Source organism: Haliaeetus albicilla, chromosome 18, assembly GCF_947461875.1.
Source record: "Haliaeetus albicilla chromosome 18, bHalAlb1.1, whole genome shotgun sequence".
Taxonomy (NCBI): Eukaryota; Metazoa; Chordata; class Aves; order Accipitriformes; family Accipitridae; genus Haliaeetus; species Haliaeetus albicilla.
The window spans coordinates 26,584,068-26,605,200 of NC_091500.1; the positions used below are offsets into that span (position 1 = coordinate 26,584,068).

At 39.0% G+C, this 21,133-nt stretch overlaps 1 protein-coding gene across 2 annotated transcripts in view; it reads left to right on the forward strand.

Annotated features, from left to right (window-relative positions):
- Positions 1–16,045, forward strand: part of MLIP (muscular LMNA interacting protein) — a 142,157-nt gene extending 126,112 nt beyond the window's left edge. For both annotated transcript variants that reach the window (XM_069805972.1, XM_069805973.1), the window contains 3 exons: positions 5,243–5,296; positions 13,557–13,591; positions 15,702–16,045. In XM_069805972.1, the coding sequence (XP_069662073.1) occupies positions 5,243–5,296; positions 13,557–13,583 (81 nt within the window). In that variant the 3' untranslated portion in view covers positions 13,584–13,591; positions 15,702–16,045. The remainder of the gene's footprint in view (positions 1–5,242; positions 5,297–13,556; positions 13,592–15,701) is intronic.
- The last annotated feature ends 5,088 nt before the right edge of the window (positions 16,046–21,133 follow it).

Consider the following 21,133-nt stretch of genomic DNA (forward strand, 5'->3'; position numbering starts at 1 on the left):
CCAGCTCCCATAATCACCTACAGTGAAATTAGCTCTGTGAGGAACTGCAGAGCTTGATTAGCCCACAGAAGAAAATAGAAGCTCTTATCATGCTTTCCACAAAGTGCACTAGTGGTGAAATACATTTTAATATTTTATGGAGGTGATCCAAAACAAAACAACCAGGCCATAAAACACGGTATTTCAGAGAGGGTTGGGATTTCTTATGATTAAACACTTAATTTTAATTTTCTAAGGGACTAGTGAGAGTTTGCAAGAGACACCAAAATGTTTCGCAGAAAGCTTCATTCTCCTGTTGCTAGTATTTTTCACTGAAAAATAATTTTTGGCAGAAAATCCTTAGCCAATTCCATCGTAGGCTAGCCCTGCATGAGAAATTAAACTTGGCCTGGGAAAAGGCATCCCAAGAAAAATCGATGCACTGCTGGGCTTGCGTGCATCTCCCTCCCTCCAGCTCCACTTAGAGATAAGGAATCCCCTCCTGCAAAGCCCTGTAACTCCTCCAGCCTCTGGTGTTCAGATAGAAATCCTTCAGTCTCAGCCCCCTCTGGTGCTCTCCAGACCTGTGTCCTGTGAGAACCTGTCAGGGAACCATGTCTGCATCCGAATTGTCCCTCTTGTGCAGGTACTTATCAGTATCTGGAGAGAGATTTGGAACCTTCAAGTTAAAAGTGCACAGGTACAGTAGTGTATAATAATGATTTGCAGGCCAGTCAGGATGTTCTATTTCATACGTGGCTGAAGGCACATTATAAATCTTTGCTGTGATCACCATTTCTACTTCACGTTTCCTTTTATAGAGAGGTGAAAGGTGCAAAAGGATTGACTGAATCTTTGAATTGGATTTTATACTGTGTCATTTCAGAGAGACTATAGACATCATAATTATAAACTGTCCCTTTATGTTCTGTATTTTCCCTTTAGTTGAAGGTAGTCCTTGCTCTGCTGCTGTGGGTGTTTTACCATTTACTAGTACCCTAGATTTCATGTGCTCGTACTCAGAAAAAGTGGTTATCTATAAAATTGTTTTATAAAAAAAGGTTGCTTGTTATGCATGTATAAATGAACATTTTTGGTCTTTGAGAAGTTAGTAATTTTTCACATTGTGAAGGAATGACTCTATGTTTCTTCAAAGTCTAGAGTACCTAATTTTTGTTCAAAGTGGATTAAAGACTTAACAGAGTAGTTTGAAAGAATAGCGTATATGTGAATGTTCTCTGGTTACTATAGTTGAAACATTCTTATTTATTTGTTATGCACATTATCTCTCACAGGTTCCAAAGAGTTTTAAACCCATGTCTCAATTAGCAAAGGTTACAGACCCTCTAGAGAGTGACTTAGATTTATGAGAAAGGTCTTACACTGAGAACACCTCAGAAAGCTTTATATTAGTTCAGAGGCAGCTGTGATTCATAGCACAATAAAGATAAACTGACCTTTTAAAGGCAAATATGCCTTGCTGATTACTCTACAGAGCTAAATGAACAAAGGTCTAACTAAGATGTTATATAACCACATCTCTTCTAAGCCTTGACTAAGTCTGTAAGAGGTTCTTTTGGCCAGGTATATAATTTCCCTTTGAACTTACGTGCTGCAAATACTTATATATTGCAAGGATATTCTGCTCTCCTCAGTAAAATTTTTGCAGCCACAAATAGAGATTTGTCTAGTTTGCTCTTTCACAGTTCTTAGAAATAATAAAGAAAATGTCACATTACCAGAAAACTGAGTGACATGTAGAAAAGTTAAGAGTTATTAATTAACTTGTAAGAGTAATGCAGAATTTAACTGGCAAAGGAAACAAGAATAGAAATTATAAAAGCAATATTGTCATCTTCCACCATCAACAGACGCAATCCTTTTACATTTGTAGAAGAAAATAGGCCTTCTTGCCAGCTGCTTTGACCTGGAGATGAAAGAATGCCAGTGACAGAGCTTAATCCAGTCTCACTAAAACAGCTCACCCGTAAAAAGTACATAGTCCAAGTTGCATTCACACTTCAGATCTTCTGGGCACATTCCTATATGACCCTGAGGCACGATAATCACACAATGACTAGCAAGGAAGGGTTAATCCCACCTCATTCTACCTACTCTGCATTCTGGTACCTTTAAGTTGACTGTCTGGTACTCGGATGTTGATAGCTCATCTTTGCAGAGATGACCATACTCTGTGAGGATCTTTCCCCTGCGCTTAGGGCCATCAGTTGTGCTGTGATTCAGATACAAGGCTGAGTTTAATCTTGTAGGCTATTTGTCCTGTTAAGTGTCCTTCGAACACCCTGGGCTGACCACCATGCAGAGAAGGCAACGTGGAGATGCCAATGCCCTCCCGTAGTGCTTGCCCAGCCAGTGAGAAACCTGATTGTAGTGCTCATCTCACCCTGCAGAGGTTCAAACTTCTCTATCTTCTAAAAGCGTCTGGTCCTTACCCACGGAGCTGCGGAAAGCAAGTGCGCTGGGACAGCAAGTTCCATCCTGCTTGTGGGACTGGCGTGGTGTGCATTCGAAAACACAAAAATCCTATTTGTAAGAAAAAAAATCAGGGAGGAAAGAATAAGACTCTGTAGCCTCTTGGTTAAACTCTGGGAGGACAGGCACCGAACCTTTTCCACTGCAAGGCTGACACATTGACGCTTGATGGAAATAACACAGAGAAGAGCGTCCAGCTCGTTAGCATGAAGTCCCCCAGGCCAAGGAGCTCAGCTCCTTTGCAGCTGGCAGAGGCAGAGCTGTTCAATTCCAGGGAAAAACCCAACACCCTCCCCTCAGGGACCTGCAAGCCTACGCTTTATTTCAGCAGGAAGGATGCAGCACTTGGCTTATGTGCTCCATATTCACTGAAGTACTGCTTAAAGTTCTTTACAAGTGTAGCCATATGTGAATTCCTTAAGACTAGATCCCCTGTCATGGCAAAATCAGGTCTCCAGACCTGACTAGTAGAATATATAGACTCTTCTATGATAACTTCAGGGATTTTATGTCAGAGAAGCCTTGTGAAAACAGAGAACTGTATATTGTTCAGTTTTTCTCCAACTCTTAAGCCTCTATTAACTTTTTTCCTCCATTATTAATCAGTAAAGTCCTTGTTTGCCTCTCACTTTTTTTCTTTCAATTAAGCCTTTCCAAAATAATCAATGTTAACAGTCTCTGTCTGTTAAAACTACACATAATACACATAATTTTCCCTCTTTATGGAGACTGTTACAGATGTTGGCTCTGTAGTTTGAAAAGAGGATGCTATCAAAATAAAGGAAGCAAATATATTTCTTGGACAAAAAAGATCATTACTTTTGTCAGGTCTAAGAAGGACTTGAGACCTCATACTCAAGGAACAAGCTAAGGCAGAATCACGACTCACGGAGGCATTTCAGGTTAACACGGTATGCAATGAATACTAGCAAGAAAGGCCAGGATGAGATAACACAATAAAAGTGCATTTTTCATTGATTGGCTCTCCGTGTAATTTGAGAAAAAGAGCTGTTGCATTCTTGGATTGCTGCCTCACTAGGGAGCTTTTCTTTCTTGCAAGCAGTGGACAATTCTTCTCAGAGAGCTTAGCTGCACGTCAGAAAGTGATCGATACGTTCCCTCTTCTCTTTGTGATTGACCCTTCTTACTTTGCCTGGAATACAGACATGCAATATTCTAGTGAGGCAATAGATAACTCAACTCTAGGGTTTATTTCAATGGTATAAGCTTGCCAAGATAATGCAGGTTTTGCTAGAACTTCGTACCTGTGCATCGCCAAGGATTGCCTGCCCTCGGTACCTGCAGGATGCTGGGTTTGAAAACAGGACTTGTGTCTCCCCCGTAGGGCATTAAACACCTCCTAGGTCTGGTCTGAAGAGCTGTTGGGGTGCTGGAAGGTCTAGGGGCTGCCTCGGCGGCTGTGCTGGCCGAAATCCGGATCCAGGTGTGCGGCAGAGGGAGGGATGCTGCCGCTGAGAGGATCTAGGCTCCTTACCCCTTTCTTACCCTTCCTTTGCCTAAAATGATTCCCTCGTCTAAATTTACTGAACAAAGAAATAAACTTATTGCCTAAAGTTATTCACTTGCCTTTATATTTTTGGAAAAAAAAAAAAAAAAAAAAGTTAGGTGGTTCAAAGCTTCTGTAACTGCTGCTGTTGTTGCTGGGGTCGATTCCTGCTTCCCTGAAAATGAATTGGGGCAAATTCACAAAGGGCGAGAGCAATATATAGTAGACCCATAAGGTAATTGCAGAAAACTAGAGTATATTCCACTTCAGTATCCTTCTTTGTTTATAGCGCCAGTTTAGCAGATCAGTTTTGCTTCTCAAAAAAGCAGTTTCAAAATTAATTTTCTTCAGGTAAGAGCAATATTTTTTTAAGCAACACATAATTTGTTAATTTACTATTTAGTCTAAATACCAAAACAAAGTAATGCCTTCCAACCTTGTTTTTGTACAATTCTAAAATACCCAAACCCTAACACTTTCAGCAAACTTTGCTCTAAAGAGGACGTCTCTGTGTCACTGTGTAGGAAAACCTCACAAGCTTATGATCTTAACATTGCATTTATAAGCTCCAGCTTATCTATTTACCTGTATTCTAATGAAAACCTTATTGAAATTGGTATGGTTCTTCACTTGAGTCACATCTATTGAACTTCATTACTCAGATGCAAGTCATATAATAGTGAAAACACTGATAATTACTGAGATCTAAAACTCCTTTCTGCACATACTAATTAATGTTATACAGCATTTTTTAGTTAAATGTTTGTATGATTTATGTCTATGAAATTTAAGATTAAGGAGAGCTCTTTTGGAGGAGAATTAAGAACATAGATATTCAAAGTGACAGAAATACAGTTACAGTTTTAAATAAATTTATGTCCATTATCTCATACTAAATGTGTTATAAAGCAGGTGCCCTTGCTGTGATTTTTACTCGAGATGCCTCTTTCAAATTGGAAAGTGGTTTATACCTTCCCCAGTCTTTTGATTATGGGAATATGATATAACAGAAAACAGGCCATACTTTGAAATAGATTTTCATACAGACAGACACAGAGTAGTAAGAGAGAGCTTGTTCAACGGGGAGCCTGTTGAACACAGACGGGATCTCATTGCCTTGCTATCCTTTGCATGACTGAGGATATTGGCCTTCATTATTAAACTTCAGTAACATTTTATATAGAAATTGAACTGATAATGGATTTCTTTTTCCTGTTTTTTAACCTCATGCTCTCTCCGACCTGTGACATCTTGGCTCGGCAGCCCAGTCATCCCATAGTGCCTATTCCAGAAAATGAAACACTCGGCTCTAAGGAGGTAATCAGTTGATATTTAATAGGTTTAACCATTTGCATGCTAGCTTTATCTTTTATTTGTGTAGATTGTGTAGACTTCATGAGCAAAAATGTACTGAGCTCCCAAATCTGCTTTTGTCCAGTGCACAGACTAGATAAGCATTAATTATTCTTAATGATTAATGAAGGAAAAAAAAAACAGAGTTGTTTTTCAGACTGTGTTGCTTATGTGAATTTGGAGTAACACTAACATTTACACTTTAGGTTCCTGATATGTGCTGTTGGGATGTTAGCAAGTGGGATGTGTTAAATTGTGCAGTTAGCCCCATTTAAATCACGCATTCCACAATTTGCAGTTACTGGTATAGTTTCTGTTTTAAATACCAGATACAGCAACTACCACAAGCACTTAAGATAATTAGTTATTGAGAATTTCATAAAGGACTGTCAAGAAAACATAAAACAACACATAGTGCAAGTTTGCCCAGTATCAGAATTCAGTGCCAGTTTTATTTGACTTTGAAGAAGGACACAGATCTTCCTGAAGTCTAAATTCAGTGGCCAATTCCCTACTACTTTTACATATCTAAACTCTAGGACCATAGTGGTTACCACCCTAGATAATTCATTCAGTGAGAGCTAAAGTGCTCTGCTACACATCATCAATTTTCTCTTGAGACAGAGTATATAAAAATTAAAAAAGTTCTGCTGGCACAGGCAAGTTTTTTTGCCAACAAGATCATGAACATGAAGCTGAATTATAGCCTCAGTGTTGAAATAAACATATGTAATTTAATTAACTATCATATTCTTTATTGTAGGCTTTGGAATGTAATAGAACATCTTTAATTAAAGGACATTTTCAACATTATTTTAGAAATTCACATAAGAAGGAATAACTTACTACCAGTAATAGCAATATGAGTACGTTTATGACACAAGAATGAATTTTTTTACTACCGAGACCTCTCTCGGTTACCAGATATGTGCTCACAATTATTTCACAAGTTTTTTAATGAGTTTAACAATATAGATAGGAATGATAATTACATTTTTGTAACACAGTTTATTTAAAATTTATTATTTTAAACTTGGATTCTAGTCTTGCTAAAAGCAGAAAAATGAGCATCTAAATAAATGAAATGGATGTTTGCTAATAATTGCTACCAAATAAGTAACTTTCTTGTTGTTTTGAAAAATATTGAGGGAGTTTTGAGGTCAAGCCCTTCACCTGTTTAGAGGCCTTCAGAGAAGCAGAGGGTTTGCCTGAATTCTGAGTTTGTTGACAGCCTGTCAATATATCCTCACTGTTTATCTCAGTTTCCACTGAAAAAAAAAGGTTAAAAAAAGTAAAAGAAAGAAAGAAAAAAAAAAAGTAGACAACTCGCTTGTTGGGTGGATCAACAGACTGCTGCTCTGCACCAGGAGTATATGAGACATGAACGTACCCTCTTATTCTCATGTGCACCCCTGGCCTCTCTGTGCAGGGGGTCAGGGACTTAGAGCTACTTCTTATCTCTTTTTGTTGGAATTTTCACCACAGCCTTCCAGCCTCCTCCCTTCTTCCCTGCCTTTGACCTTTCTGCATGTTTCTACACCATCAATCCCCTTTCCTCTGCCTCCCAAGAGCCACTTCTTGGTTTTCTCAAAAGCAGTTGTTATGGTTTCTGCTGCGGATCTATCCAAAGGAAGCCCCAAGACGCTTTCAAAAAGTGAAGTTAGACAACAAATACCTTGCTGAGCTTCTCAGATATACGTTGGTTTTTTTACATCTCATCTGTAAAGTTTCTGAAATACTATTGAATAAAGATATTTCATTAGAGGGTGGTGAGAGGGACTGAATAGTTCTGAGGATAAATTTGCCGTTGAGATGAAACAGATTTGCACTACATCAGGCATCCCAAAATATGTATGTATATAGACACATATGGATATATGTGTATTTGTGTAAGTGTGTGTGTGTGTATATATATATATATATATATATAAAAATCTCTGTATGCATGTGTGCATATATATATATCTGCAGCCTCTGATGATGCAGATGATTTTCCTGTATTTGAAAATAAGATAGAGGAAAGCAAACAGCTATATCCACATGTCTCATCCTTCTTTACAATTTACACATTGAGGAAGAGTTTTGCAGATCTAATGGAAACACAGATCTTTTCAAACAGAACTCTTTTAAGAAACAAGACACATAATTTAACTGTTGCATTATTCAGATCAGTTCAGAAAGTGAAGCATCTCATTGACATAGTAAAGTCAGACTACTGTGACTGAGATATTCTTGAAAACATGAGGTTGTAGCATGGTCCAAATTGACAATGACAACAAAAGTGTAAAATTCCTTTAGTACGAGACCAACTTAGTCTGTTCCAAGGCAGATAAAATATATAGCATTGTCTTCAAAAAGTTGCTTTGTGTTTTAAACAAACACTTCAAACAGAATTTCTATCAACCTATTTACTACAAAGTTTGAATGTTCTCCAACAGTCGAAAACTATGTACCATGACCTATAGAATAAAGATCTCTGATGAAATTGTGGTTGCATTTATAAAGATCAAAGACTATCAAGTGGAAAGAAGAGGATTTATCTGGGCTGTTATATCAGTACTCTTTGTATTTCCCTTGATTAACGTCGTATTGGGTGATGATCATTCACCACTTACTTACAATAATGTTAGCTGGAGGCAAATAGTTAGCTTTAAAGTTAAAAAAAGTGTCAGATACTATTTGGTACAGCTGAGCAAGCTGTGTTTTTGTGCATGTTCCCTGGGGCCTGTCACTAATGTGTATTTTTTAACTGACTATAACTATACAGGTGGACTCCAGTCCATAGGTAGATACAGCAGGAAGAATTGTGTCAAGGTCACCACAAACTGGTCAGGAAATAACATCAAGAGATGACACATTTTCTGTTTTCTTTATTACAAATCAAAGAAAGTCTTCTCCAATTAACTTTTCAAAGTACTTGTACAGGGCGTGTTATCTAATTTTTTTTCCCCAATTTTCAATCTTACTTTTAGCAAGAGGAGGTGACCAGGGGACACCATCCTGGCCATGTTGAGACTGAGCAATGTCTTTACATGTTTAGAGGGTAGCAGAGAAGACACAAATACATCTAGAGATCATCCCCCCTTTGCTCATTCTCAGTCAAGAAGGACTGAACAAAGGCATATGTTTCCCTTGAGATCTGTTGCTGGAGATGGAAGTATACAGCACTGACACCCAGAGGGAGATCAACATCTGTGTTATCTTGGAGACAGACAGGAGAGCTACATAGGGCCAGGAGCAGCTCAAAACAAACTCTTCGTAGCTGCCCTGAGGGTGGTGGCTTCTTTGAGATATATTGTTGTTGAGCTGTCTCTGAAGAGCCACCACATTCTCACCATTTTCCCTTTCATGTGCCTGGGTCTTCAGAATTGCATGTTATGCTGCTTTCCCTTGTCAGTGCATTGAAAAAAATAAGGTAGGCCTTGGCTGATGATTTTTAAAATCACAACATCTTTCAGGCACCTATATTGTTCCTTCTTATTTAGGAACCTATCTTGACTCTAGGAACTGTTTATACTGAATTTACACTTCATGAGTTTACATAACCCACAAGCCTCCACCTAATATAAAATGTCCTTTTTATCAGTGAAGTCCTGTTTGGATGCTGAACTGGTTAGGAAAAATTCTAAGTTATAAGCCCAACATTACTCTTACTGCTGTAATAAGACCTTAGATCTCTGTCCTGTAGTCTCCGCCCTCATCAAAATGCTCTACTTTATCAAAAATTTCATATAGGCTCATACTTAACAACTTCTCCTGCAATGTTCCTCCCTCAGAGTTAAAAACACAGTTTGAGAAAGTCAGTGTGATTTATGCAATTCCAAAAAAGAATGGGTAGGCAGATGCTCTGTGAAATGTAAGCACCTCCTTGACCTTTAGGAAGGAGTGAGAGAGGGGAAGAAGGAAAGGTGCTGCTAGTTCCTACTTAGTAATTTGTATTCTTTTCCTCAAAGAAGTGAAGTATTCACTGGGGGAAAAAAAAAAAAAAGGAGTTACCTTTGTATTCAGAAGAACAGCATTCTGTTTTTCATGCAACTTTAGCTTTTTTCTATAACAGCATGAAGCAAATCAGATCTGTGTCTTCTCTGTGAAAGCAGGAAAACAAATAAAGGACATTCTTCTCTTTGTCAAATCCTTCTCTACAGCCAGTGCTTTTTAGTCGGAAGAGGTCTGAAGGATACTCCTTTAAAACCTAACCAAGAGATATACCAGTAATTTCTGATACCTACTGTCTTCTTTCAAGTAAAGCTAGTGTTTTCCCAGGTTACGATGTGTGAATGATGTTATAATCATTCTCAGAATTGTACTGAGACAGAATCTTTAGAGAGAACATGGGGCCTATGTACCTGCAGAGTCACAAAAAGACATTGCATGCAGGTGCTAAAGGTATGTACTCATTGCCCTTATTCATATATGACTTGCAAAATCCCAGGTCTATTATACAATTACTTTAGCTTCATATAATCTTTTGCTGCAGCTGTTACTCTGTCTTATCTGTTTGTTATTCCTGAAAGATCTGCAATAATTATTTGAGATAATAATAGCATCTGTAAGGTCAACATTCATTAAAAGACCTCATGAGAAAAAGCTGATTCCATCAACTTCAGTGGTGACAGGATTTCACTGACTGTCTTTTGCGCAAATTTGTGAGAGTTTTAGTACAAGAAGCTCTTTTTTTTTACAAGGAGAAACAATTAATCTGCCATGCTCCACTTTAAACAACTTTAATAGCAGAAGGTCTTGAAATTTGAAATTCTATGAAAATGTCAATAAGGTCCAAAGTTCTGTTATACATTGCTCTTAATCTTTATTTACTTAAGGAGTGTTCCTGGTTAGAGGTTGACATTAGTATTAATCATTGATAGGTTCTACATATAAGAAGAAAATGCACCCATTTTATGAAAGAGTCCTTGTACTAAAGAATTTATGTAAAGGTTTTTACGTTAGACCAAAGCTCCAACCCAAACGGCATTATCAGAGCAGAGTGATGTTCCTCCAGTCAAAGAAACTGTCATTGTACCCTGGATTTACAAAGAAAAAACCCAGAGCTTACGCAATCCCCCCCCCTCAAAGTTGCTTGACATCACGACCACGTTGAAGCGGGGATGGATGAGCGTGGGCTGTGCCCACAGTGGAGGCCTGTCCTTCCCTGTCTCTGGTGGGAAGGTACGAGGGCAGGGTACAGTCTCCCTTCTCCTCCAGCTTATCCTGAGAGCCTGGGAGAGGCTGCTGCTGGTGGTTAGATGTTCTGCAATGATCCACTTCTCATGTACTGTTCAATACCTTTTCGACTTGTAAAGAAGATCCCTGTCAAAGCATGAACAGGGGGATGGGAGATACCTAATGAAACTAGAGGGAACTGTATTGGAAGCTGCTCCTGCTCAAATGTCAACTTCTTTGTTCCAGCACCTTCTTCTTCCATTTGGTGCTGGGACAGGTCCTTCTCTGCATGCAGACATTTTGGGGCAAAAGACTGTGTTGGTCTTGCGCTTTCGTTGGAGACACAAACACAGGCTCACCTGTCACATTGCGGACACACTATTCACTTTCTACTTTCAGTGTTGCATAAATTTACAGCCCTGTCCTCCAGCCAGTGGAGAGCTTGGTTATATTGGTATGGCAGAACATCGCTACCAGCTCCGTAGCTAGCCAGGCTGCAGAGCACGCGTGTGCTACACCGTGACACCGTCAGCATCTCCTCTGTTCCCACACTTGGGATGCAGGGGCAGAGTAACTTGCAGCACTGCTGATTTGCAAGTTTATGAATTATCTAATGAACTGGGGGACATTAGGCAATTCATAAAGAATGCTTCACGGACTGAGACTAAGCATAGAGATCAAAGCAGCAAGTAATAAGGCAAAGAGCAATAGCGATACATGTAAAAAAAGGCTCTCGGATGATGCAAATTAGAAAATCCCTTGATGCCACTTACCTCCAAAATAAGAACTGTTCTGACTTGACCTGTGATCTTCCAAAATTATTTTGGAACACACTGAACAGTACTTCTCTAAAGCGATAGTCTCACCACTCTTAGTTTATTTTGACCAAGCCAAGGACTGCAGCCCTAGGCTCTCTCCATATCATCATAACTGTTCATTTAACTGAAAATTTAATGATCCTGCAAATGAGCATTAAAAGTAGGAATAACTATTGCTTTTACTAAAGGAATAAGAATTTCAGATGTTAGCTGTGACAAATTCTTTTACCTCCAAAATGGATGGGGTACTAAAAGGAAACAGTAAACTGCAGTCTTCTGTTATTTATAAATAGAAAGGTAGGTCCAAAAAATGCACATTTGTAAATTCTCAAATAAAACCTCTAAATATCAGCAGACATACTTTCTACTTACTTTATACTTTAACAATGTTTTAAACATTTTAATTTTTAATACTTTATATGTACAACAGGAAATTTATACTTGCAATGGGTATTTGGGCAATGCTTTTGGCCAGCTTCAATGATATCTCCTTGTTTTAAGTAAGAAGTTTCAGTTATAGCCTACTGACATGAAAGGGCATATTAGATCACCGTGCATTAACAAGGAAAAAGCATTTTGTGCATTTATAGGATTTTATTTCTAATGTGATCACTATAAAAAGAATTACTGTAAATGTATTGCTTACGGTAAATTTACATTAAGAAGTCTGAAAGGGTAGTAATATAAATGTAATACAGATAAAGTACAAAATGTCAGTATGTCATTTAAACTGCCATTTTAATCCGATTCTATTTGGCTTTAAGAAACAGCTGTTGTGTTTGGTCCCCTTTAAATAATGGCAGGAATACTGTGTAATAGTTTAGAGGAAAAGAGCTTGCCCTGAATACAGTGAGAACACAGTTGCAGTTTGAAGAAGGCTTTTTTATTATGCAATACTTAAGTAATGCATAAGTAATTAGAATCACATAATAAGACAAAAATTAGTTATAGTTATAGTGACCACTCTTATGATAAAAAATATTTTTCCTTATGGCTAGTTAAAATTTTCCCACTTGTTGCCTCTTTTCCTTTCACCATGCAAATCTGAGCTGTCTATAAACCCCACTTAAATAGCTGGAGAGGGAAAATAGATACCCTTTACCCTACTCTTCAGGTTAAACAAGTCCTGTAGCTTCCCCTCATATGTCATATGCCTTTCCCAGAAATCAAGGGATGCTCGAAACCATCCTGATGGTCCTCCATTGTGTTTCTTCTGTTTGCTTGGCAAATCTTTTCTATTGGGAGGGCTCAAAAATGGAAAACGTGTTCCAGATGCAGCCTCACTAGTGCCCAGCAGAGGGGAATAAAAACTTTCCTCAACCTGCTGGCTATGCTCTAATTAGCGCAGCTGTATATGAGGTTATCCTTCATCACAACAAGGGTGGTCTGATCCACGTTCAGTCTGGTGTCAACCAGACCTCAGGTCCTTCTCTGCAGAGCTGTTACCAAGCCAGTCAGCCACTGGCCTCTACTGTTGATGGGGTTGTTTACTTCCCCTGCCCCCAATGTCCCCTGCCAGATGCAGGATTTTGTATTTGTCTTTGTTCACAAATGTCCTGCTAGCCCATTCCTCCAGCTTGGCAAAGTTCTCCAGGATGGGAGCCGTACCCTCAGCCTATCAGTCTCTCCCTCCCCACCAAGTTAGTAACATTGACAGAATTCCTGGACATGTAGGCTCTCCTACCACCCAGCTCCCCGCTGGAGATGTCACCCTAGCATCCTCTGGAACGCCACCTGGAACAGAGACTTTGAGCTGTTGACTACTATCTTTTTAGACCAGTGGTCCAGCCAGTTATTCATCCACTCTGTAGCCCAGAGTTGGGTACCAAGTTACTGTAGGAGACTGTGTTGAAAGCCTTGCTAAGGTGGAGGAAAACAACATCCATGCCATGTGAATGCAAGGTTGGCCACAGGCTCTGTTCTCTTAGGATGTGGTCCCAAAAACCGAATGGAAACCCAACATGAGTCTGAAATGTCCTCTAATATGCATTTAGCCAAGGTGATGCTTGTCTGTTGAAATTTTACTATGTGCAGTATACTTCTTCAAACATGTCGACGCATAAAAAATCATCCCCAGTTCAGTAAGCATTGTTATAAATTAACAATGCAGGAAACCAATGTTTTTAAAAAACAAGGTGCTGTATGAAGTTGTCCACCAGTTTGTAGAACTGTGCCTTCTTAATATACTGCCATTTTTATTCTCTTCTCTACTTTGTTTTCACCTTTTATTTCCCTTTATTCTACAGGTTGCCAATGAAAGAGGTTCTGTTTAATGATAGTGGTGAGTATTACTATTTTTCTGACTTGATTGCAGTCACGCTTTGAATATGTAACTACTTCTTTAGTGTCACTTAAACAAACTTCTATGGTTTTGTTTAAGAAGATGATAGGATACTTTAGCTATACAATGTAGTGTTTGGATAATAAGCTGGCTATGTTTGCTGAATGATTTTCTATTAACAATTACCAATGCAGAATAATTCCACTTCTTAGCATCACAAAATAAAGTCACAATTTAATTAATTTTGAGAGGGCTGCAATCAAAGAGCTGGAAGAAATTAAGGTATGGTCAGGAATTAGATTGTGAAGTAATGTCATTGAAATAAGATGAATATTATTTTATATTTGCGTGCATAACCCCATAGCGCCATTAAAATGAATGGTTTGCTAGAGTTAAACAATACTATATTGCAAATAATGTGCTATGCTTGAGAGCAGATATAACACAGTACTTCACAAGGGACATCAGGAAATAGGTGATATAGAAAAGGCTGAAATGTTCAATGTCTTTTTTTGTTTGTTTCAGTCTTCACGAAAAACCTTAATTATGATGAAAAGTTTATTTTAGTTATTATTAAGAATTTGGGAGTAGGATCATGGAGAGAAAAGCAAAAGAACACCTGAAGGAATACTGAGGTAAATTGGAGTATTCAGGATGACGCAGCCTAATGAAACGTACCCTTAAAATACTTAACCAAAGCAATTTCTCAAACTCTAGTGATTAGCAGGATGAATAAGTTCCTAGAAAACTGGAGAAAGGTGAACACGATGTCATATCTAACAAAGGAGGAAAGGCGAATCCAAAGAATTACAGAAAAGTCAGCCCTAATAGCATTTCCAAGACACTGGAACGAAGTATTAAACAACCCATTTGTAGGCATCTAGAGAATAGTAAGGAGATAAGAGGACTTGCACAGGGACACGTCAGAAACAAATCCTATCAAGTTGATCTCATTTCCTTCTTTGACAGCAAAACAGATATAGGGAATGTGTTTGATACAGCGTACCTTCGGCCCAGTCCCACAAGACATTCATAAGCAAGCAAAGCAGATACAGACTAAATTAAATTCACATAATGTAGATGTGCAACTGATTGGAAGGCTGGCTGGGCTCTGAGAACAATCATTTGATGCCAAAGTGGGAGAACATCTCACACAGGCTTCCACAACGCTGTCTTCTAGCTCTAGCACTATAAAATATTGCCATTAATTACTTGCTCAATCACATGGAGAGTAAGCTTACAAAATTTACAGATAAAGCCCATTTGGGAGGACTTGCAAGCAGCTTGGAAAGCAGGATTAGAATTCCAAAAATGTCCCTTACATTAGAGGAATGGCTTGCAATCAATATGATAAAATTCATTGAAGACATATACAAAGAAATATGAAAAGCGCAGACAGAAAAGGAATTACAATAATACTGCAGGAGAGAACCTGAGGATTACAGGGGACCGCAAACTGAATCTGAGTTGAAGAGGCGATCCTTTTAAGAAAAATGCCATTCCAGGGAGATGTGGAAGGGAGTGCTTATAATATGATGGAGGTAATTACTCGTCTTTGTTCAGTATTAGTAAAGAATCAGTTGCATGGGATGTGGAAAACAAATGGGAGATTTAGAGAAGATGTAAAGGTTTCAGTGTCTTCACAGAAGGAAAGAAATAAGGGCAGAGTAGAGGCACAGAAGTTTATATCTCTTCATAATGGACTGTTATAAAGGGATATTAGTCACTTCTCCATCCTTCCTGAGAGCAGAGGAAAAAGAAATGGGTCCAAATTTCAGGGAGAGAGATTTCATTTAGAATCTGGACAGTTGTGGCTATATGGAAATTTAAGTGCTAAACCAGTTTACCTCCGGCTGTTGCAAAGACAGGCAAACATCTCACAAGGTAGGTTTGGTCTGCCAGCTGTCATCTTCTCTCACAGCTATAGCACAAACAAGGTGGCTGAATATATCATTAAGGTTTTTTTTCTGTGAAACTATGAGTTACACTTGTTAGCAAGATCATCAGGTTGTACAAATTAGGAAAACTAAGTGACCGCAGTGCATGTTACACAGTTTATTAATCTGTATTTTTGACAACTTGTGTTCATGTGAAAACTCTTCTTTTGCAGCCCCGAATTAGGATCAAGAGCTAAAACCATAGAGTATTTTGAGGCCTGTTTCTATACTGAGAAGGAATCCACGGCACAAATGTTATTTAAAGCACCATTTAAAAAACAAAAATTGCTTCCAGTATGCTAATTGCAAAGCAGTAATAACAATCAAATATTCTTTCAAGAGATAATCTTATGTACTAGCATAATTAACCCCAGAGATACACACATGAATGTGCCATATTGAAATACCATTTCTTGAAGTGCTTGCTGGTTTAAGAGATGCCCAATATAACACCGCATATTTTCTTTAGAAATAATATAAATGTTGAAATTAAATAAAGCTGTATTTTTGTTGCAAACTGTTTGTTGTGATTCTTATTTTTACTCCTGTAAATCTAGCTCCATGTATTTCAAATAGCTGAGAACAAATGCCAGCATCGTTGGGAAAGGAATGCTCCCACGCTCTTAACCTCGGTCACATTTTGCCACCACACAGACACTTACATTTTGTGAAACACTCCAGGAATTATTCACATTTGTGTCAGCACCCACAGCAATCAGCATGCACGGCGATTCTTCCCTGCCATGCAATATTCATTGCCCTTTTGACCAGGCAGTGTCCATGCCAGCTGGTGACTGCAGGCAGAATTACTAGCTGCGCTCCTGGCGCACGTGGAAGAATCACCACTTTCCTCTGGAGTTTATGCTGCTGGTTTTTTTGACCCTGTGCTGCTCCCCCACAATGTTGTCCGGGCCTGGATCTTAAGCAGTTTTCTTCCAAAATGCATTATAAAAGTCTAAGGAAGCTGACTGTCTACGCTTGCACGAGTCAACTGTCTTCTCCCTGATCCCTTGAACCTTTGAACCAGAAGTCACCCCACAGTTACGTATACGTTCAGGACCTTTGCATTGCAGCCCTGTCCTCACACACTGCTATGTGTTGTGTTTAAGATTAATATTTTAATGGGAATCGCTGCTGCTTTCATTAAAACGATGTGATGAACTAATGTATAAAATATTATCATCAGTCAAAATATTAAAATTAAAACCAGGTTAAACAGAATAGTTCTTAGGCTACTCAGCCTCTTGCACTATTGGACCTGGTGTAGTTTCAATCCAGCCTGCATTTAAACTGTTGAACTCTGGAACTGTGAAAAGAAGAGAAGTTCAGCAACCAGCAAGTCTCTCTATGTAGGTAAAATATACATTTTTCCCTTGATAGAGGACCACACATGTCCTTCAGAATGTCATGGACAGAGTGATAGACATAGAAGGGTTGGTTTTTTATTAGTTTCTTTTCTCAATAGAAAAATAATAGAAGTGTGTGTATCTTGTGGACAGCATACCCATTAACAGAGGGTGAAAAAAAAAATCGAGAAAAGCATTTCAGTGAATTCAAGAGAAAGTTCCTGGGGACAGAAATCAACACATATAGATGAGTATAACAAAAAAGTACTGAAAACTTTAAAAAATAAATATAAATGCATACATATAAACACATCTATAGATGTGTTATAAATGTGTTATAAATCTTGTACAAGATGTAATAGGTCTATCCACCAAGGACCTGATAGTATTTCTTGTTTTCAGTAGAGCATAAAGTGGGCAAAATTCATATTTAGAACCAGTGTGATCTGTGTGATTCTCAAAAGTCTTAGTAAGCTTTCCTGCCCATTTTTTTCCAAACCATTTGCTCTGTTCTGAATTTGTTCCAAACCCAGCTTTCTTTTCCCCTTGAATTTAATTTTTGTAAAGCCCAAAGCCCATCTAGCATGTCTAGCCAAGAGGATTATTCACATGGTATGGTTTAGGTTTAAATTAGGCCAGGTGATAGATTGAAGCCCATAGGAGGAAGGAACACAAGCAAAAGAAAGAACTACTGGGATTATAGGAAGGGCAAAAGAGGAATCCTTTTGTTGACCTCTGGGTTTGTGAGTTTGTTCATCTGTGCATACTTTAAAAAACAGTTTCCCTATCTGTTCAAACGACTTCTGTCTATGAATGAAAAATGAAAATATATTGGCAATTACAGCCTAGGAATTCTATCCTGAGACCAATGGAAAAATTATTAAGAGACAAAAATCTTTTAAGGAGAGATTATAAAGAGCAAAACTCAACATGAAAAATTGATTGCTTTTTCAGTAGTACTATAAAATTAATGGATGTTGCTTATTCAATAGTATAATATATTTAGTCCAAGTTCTGATGACTTTACCCTGCGTTATTTTTCTGGTAAAATACACATTCCTGTCAGGATCACAATGAATGCCTATGTTTAGCAAGGGCTTATGGTCCCCTTTTTCCCTCATCCTCTCTTGCAGTCTGATACACAGTGCTCACCCCATCCTGTGCATGCCTGTGGTGTTTCTGTTGTTGCTATGTGCTACAACTCAAGCTGGCAAAAAAAGGACTTCTTAAAGTTGGCCCAAGTGGTCAGAAGGGAGATTTGGCTAGCACAAAGGATGTATCTGGGTAGTGACATAGAATGGGCCATGGGAAGGAGGCTCAGAAATCATTACTTGAGAAAATTCAGTTGCTACATCAGACTAAGGGCAGCCCTTGGCCCAAGGGTTCAGCTCTCTGGGATCCAAAGCCTGGTGTGGCACAGCTCAGTGGTCTTGACTCAGTTTTAATGAGAAAATTGCTTAAATATCAGGAAGTTCACAAGCTAAAGCTGTGCAAAATGAGAAAAGCGAAAGCACAGAGAGAACCGTTTTGTTAAAAGGGTTAACAGTAGCAGCTCATGGATACAAAAGGAAAAATCCATACCCTAAGGTATAAAAAAATCCTTAAAAGCAGAGACTCAGAAAGTGGCAACTCAGCAACACTGAGGATCAGCCTGTTATGAGGATTAAGAAGCCCAGTCCTTCCCTAACTGACCGAGGCTTGCCTACACTGCACAGGCTCACTGGCTGCCTTATTGGGGTTGGTGAGCGTGTTAATAGTGGCTATCCAGTACATGTATTATCTAAGGCATAATTGTTTCATATGAATAAGTTGTATATATCGCTCTTGTAGCGTCTCTTTGTACATTGTAAAAGATGTCTGAACAAAAATAAGCTGATGATTTCTATGTAAGACTTCTCTCACTTATGCAAGGAGTAGTATCTAGCCATACACAGGGCAATCCTAGGCTCTACCTACTCTAGTCGAGTCATACACCCCAAAGCAAATGGCACAGGGTAGCTTACAAGTTAAGGGAAGACCCTACTGCAAGCTGGCTTCTCTAGAAGTGGACCGGGGACACTCATATTGTAATAACACCAAACTTAATATGTATCCGAAGCACCTCTAAGCCTGCTTAGTGGTAAGACTAACGGTAGGCACATGGACAACATGTTCAGGTTTCTAGTATTGGTTTGGGAGGCTACTTCTGTGTCTGCCCTTGTCAGTCTACCCATGGTCTAGAGAAGAGTTTGGGCTTGGGCTGCCAACATTCACTGCTGCGATCAGATAGGGCCACACATTTGAGATGAACACCAGGAGGTACACATCTGCCATGCAACACCAGCGCAACAGCTTCTGAGAGCTCCTACTGACAGTGAAATCCAGTATGTTCCTCTTCTCCTTCACCTCTAACTGGTTGGTGAGGTTTGGGATTGGCAAACTCACTGCAAGCATCATCTCTCCGAAGCTATGTGCAGCCAGGCACAGTCTGATCTGTCCACAATAATCTGCACTGACAGCGTAACAAAGGTGGCCTGTGGGTCCATGATATGTTGGGGAAACTGGCTGGTTTTGTCTCCTGAGAGGTTCCTATCCAGATATAACCAACAATGATTGCTCTTACCCATTCTGCAAGCCCTAGTGAAACGCTGTTTAGGAAAGCACTTGCAGCTACGTGGCTGCATGCATACCGACCTGGTTCATGCACAGGTTCTCCCATTCTTCACGTGTATTTACCTGACCGAGCCCAGAGTGGGCTGACCTCAGGGCAATGTTGGAGTATGGCTGACAATAAGAAGAATGAAACTTTTAGTGAAGTGATTTTGCTTTCAAAACTTTTACTGCATTGCAGCTGTTAGTAATAAAGAGTAGTAAGTGCAAACTACTGCAGCAATTACAAATCAGTGATGTATTTTGTACAACGAGTAAACAGTTAATTTTCTGTTCGAGTTCAGAAAAAAAAGGGATGGCCCATGTCATTGCAGAGTTTAAACTGGAGATAAGCAATTCCATGGGTTCTCCAATGCATTGAGTTGTGTCTACTGGCAAATGACTGAACTGGGGTCTGGCATCCTGGCTTCTTCCTGAACTGCCTGAGAGTCACTTCATTTTCCTGGCACGAGGCAGCAGTACTGCAGTTCTCCCTCTGGGTCTGCATGCAAGGCTTGACCCCAGACCGCTTGTGGCAGCCAGGGGAAGGGAAGGTGCCGTGGTCTTCTGATGGGGGGGGACACTGCCGTCTGTCCTGGGAGTGACCTTCAGCACCCAGAGCCTCAGCATCCACTGCTATCGCCTGTACCCTCAAGATGATTAAAAATGAGATTTTTATGATGTCTAATAGGCTAATTCAGACAAATCATGGAGACTTTTGAAAGAAAGGCTGGGGAATAATCCTGCTCCAACTTTAAAAGGACTCTTGGACATTTTAAACTGTTTTTCATTTGTTACTCCACCAAGTGTTCGGTGATATTAATATTTGAATTCCTGACAAATGTTTGGTGCTTTTTGAAGCTCAAGGGTAGACATCAGGCAATGCTGAAACAGGTACAAGTCAGATATTTTTGTATTTAACAGTGCAGACTAGAAGTAGGACTAGGACCCTAACTCAAAGGCTTAGCAGAGCTGTTATGCTTGGAATAGGTTAATCTTCAATAGAGAAAAAGTATCATGTTTAACTGTTTCCAAAGAGTTACAGGTAAGTCAATGCGTGCTTTTGTACAGTGAACAGAGAGCTACTTTTGCTTACAAAGGAAACTACTGAAATAAAAATATTTGCTGAACCACAATAGAGTAGATTCATGCTTTTTTTAAGGTTTGAACACATGTCAACAACTGGGAAAAATAGAATTTATCAAGTTTCAGCACCATTTCTTGTGTCACAAAACAAAGTTGTTTAGAAACACAAGTTACATTTTTGCGTTCCTTTAAAAGAAATCTCATTCCTTTGTAAACTAGCTCACATCATTTCCAAGGAAATCCCTCACTTCTAGTTTATCATCAGCAAGTCTTTAAAGTTGATAAATAAAATTAAAAAAAAAACCCACCAAGCAAAACCAGAGGTATGTAACTTAAAACACAGATATGCCTGTTCACTTAATCTGACTGGCTGATAATATTTATCATATATGGTAGCTTTTTTCTTTGTTATGCTTCCAGAGCAAGGAGATAACTTTGTAAAAATATTTCCAAAGATCTGTCATAACAAAGAAGATTTGCATTTTGCTAATGCCAGCGCAAATCAAGAGTCATTCTCTTGGAATTGATGGAACTGCGTAGACATA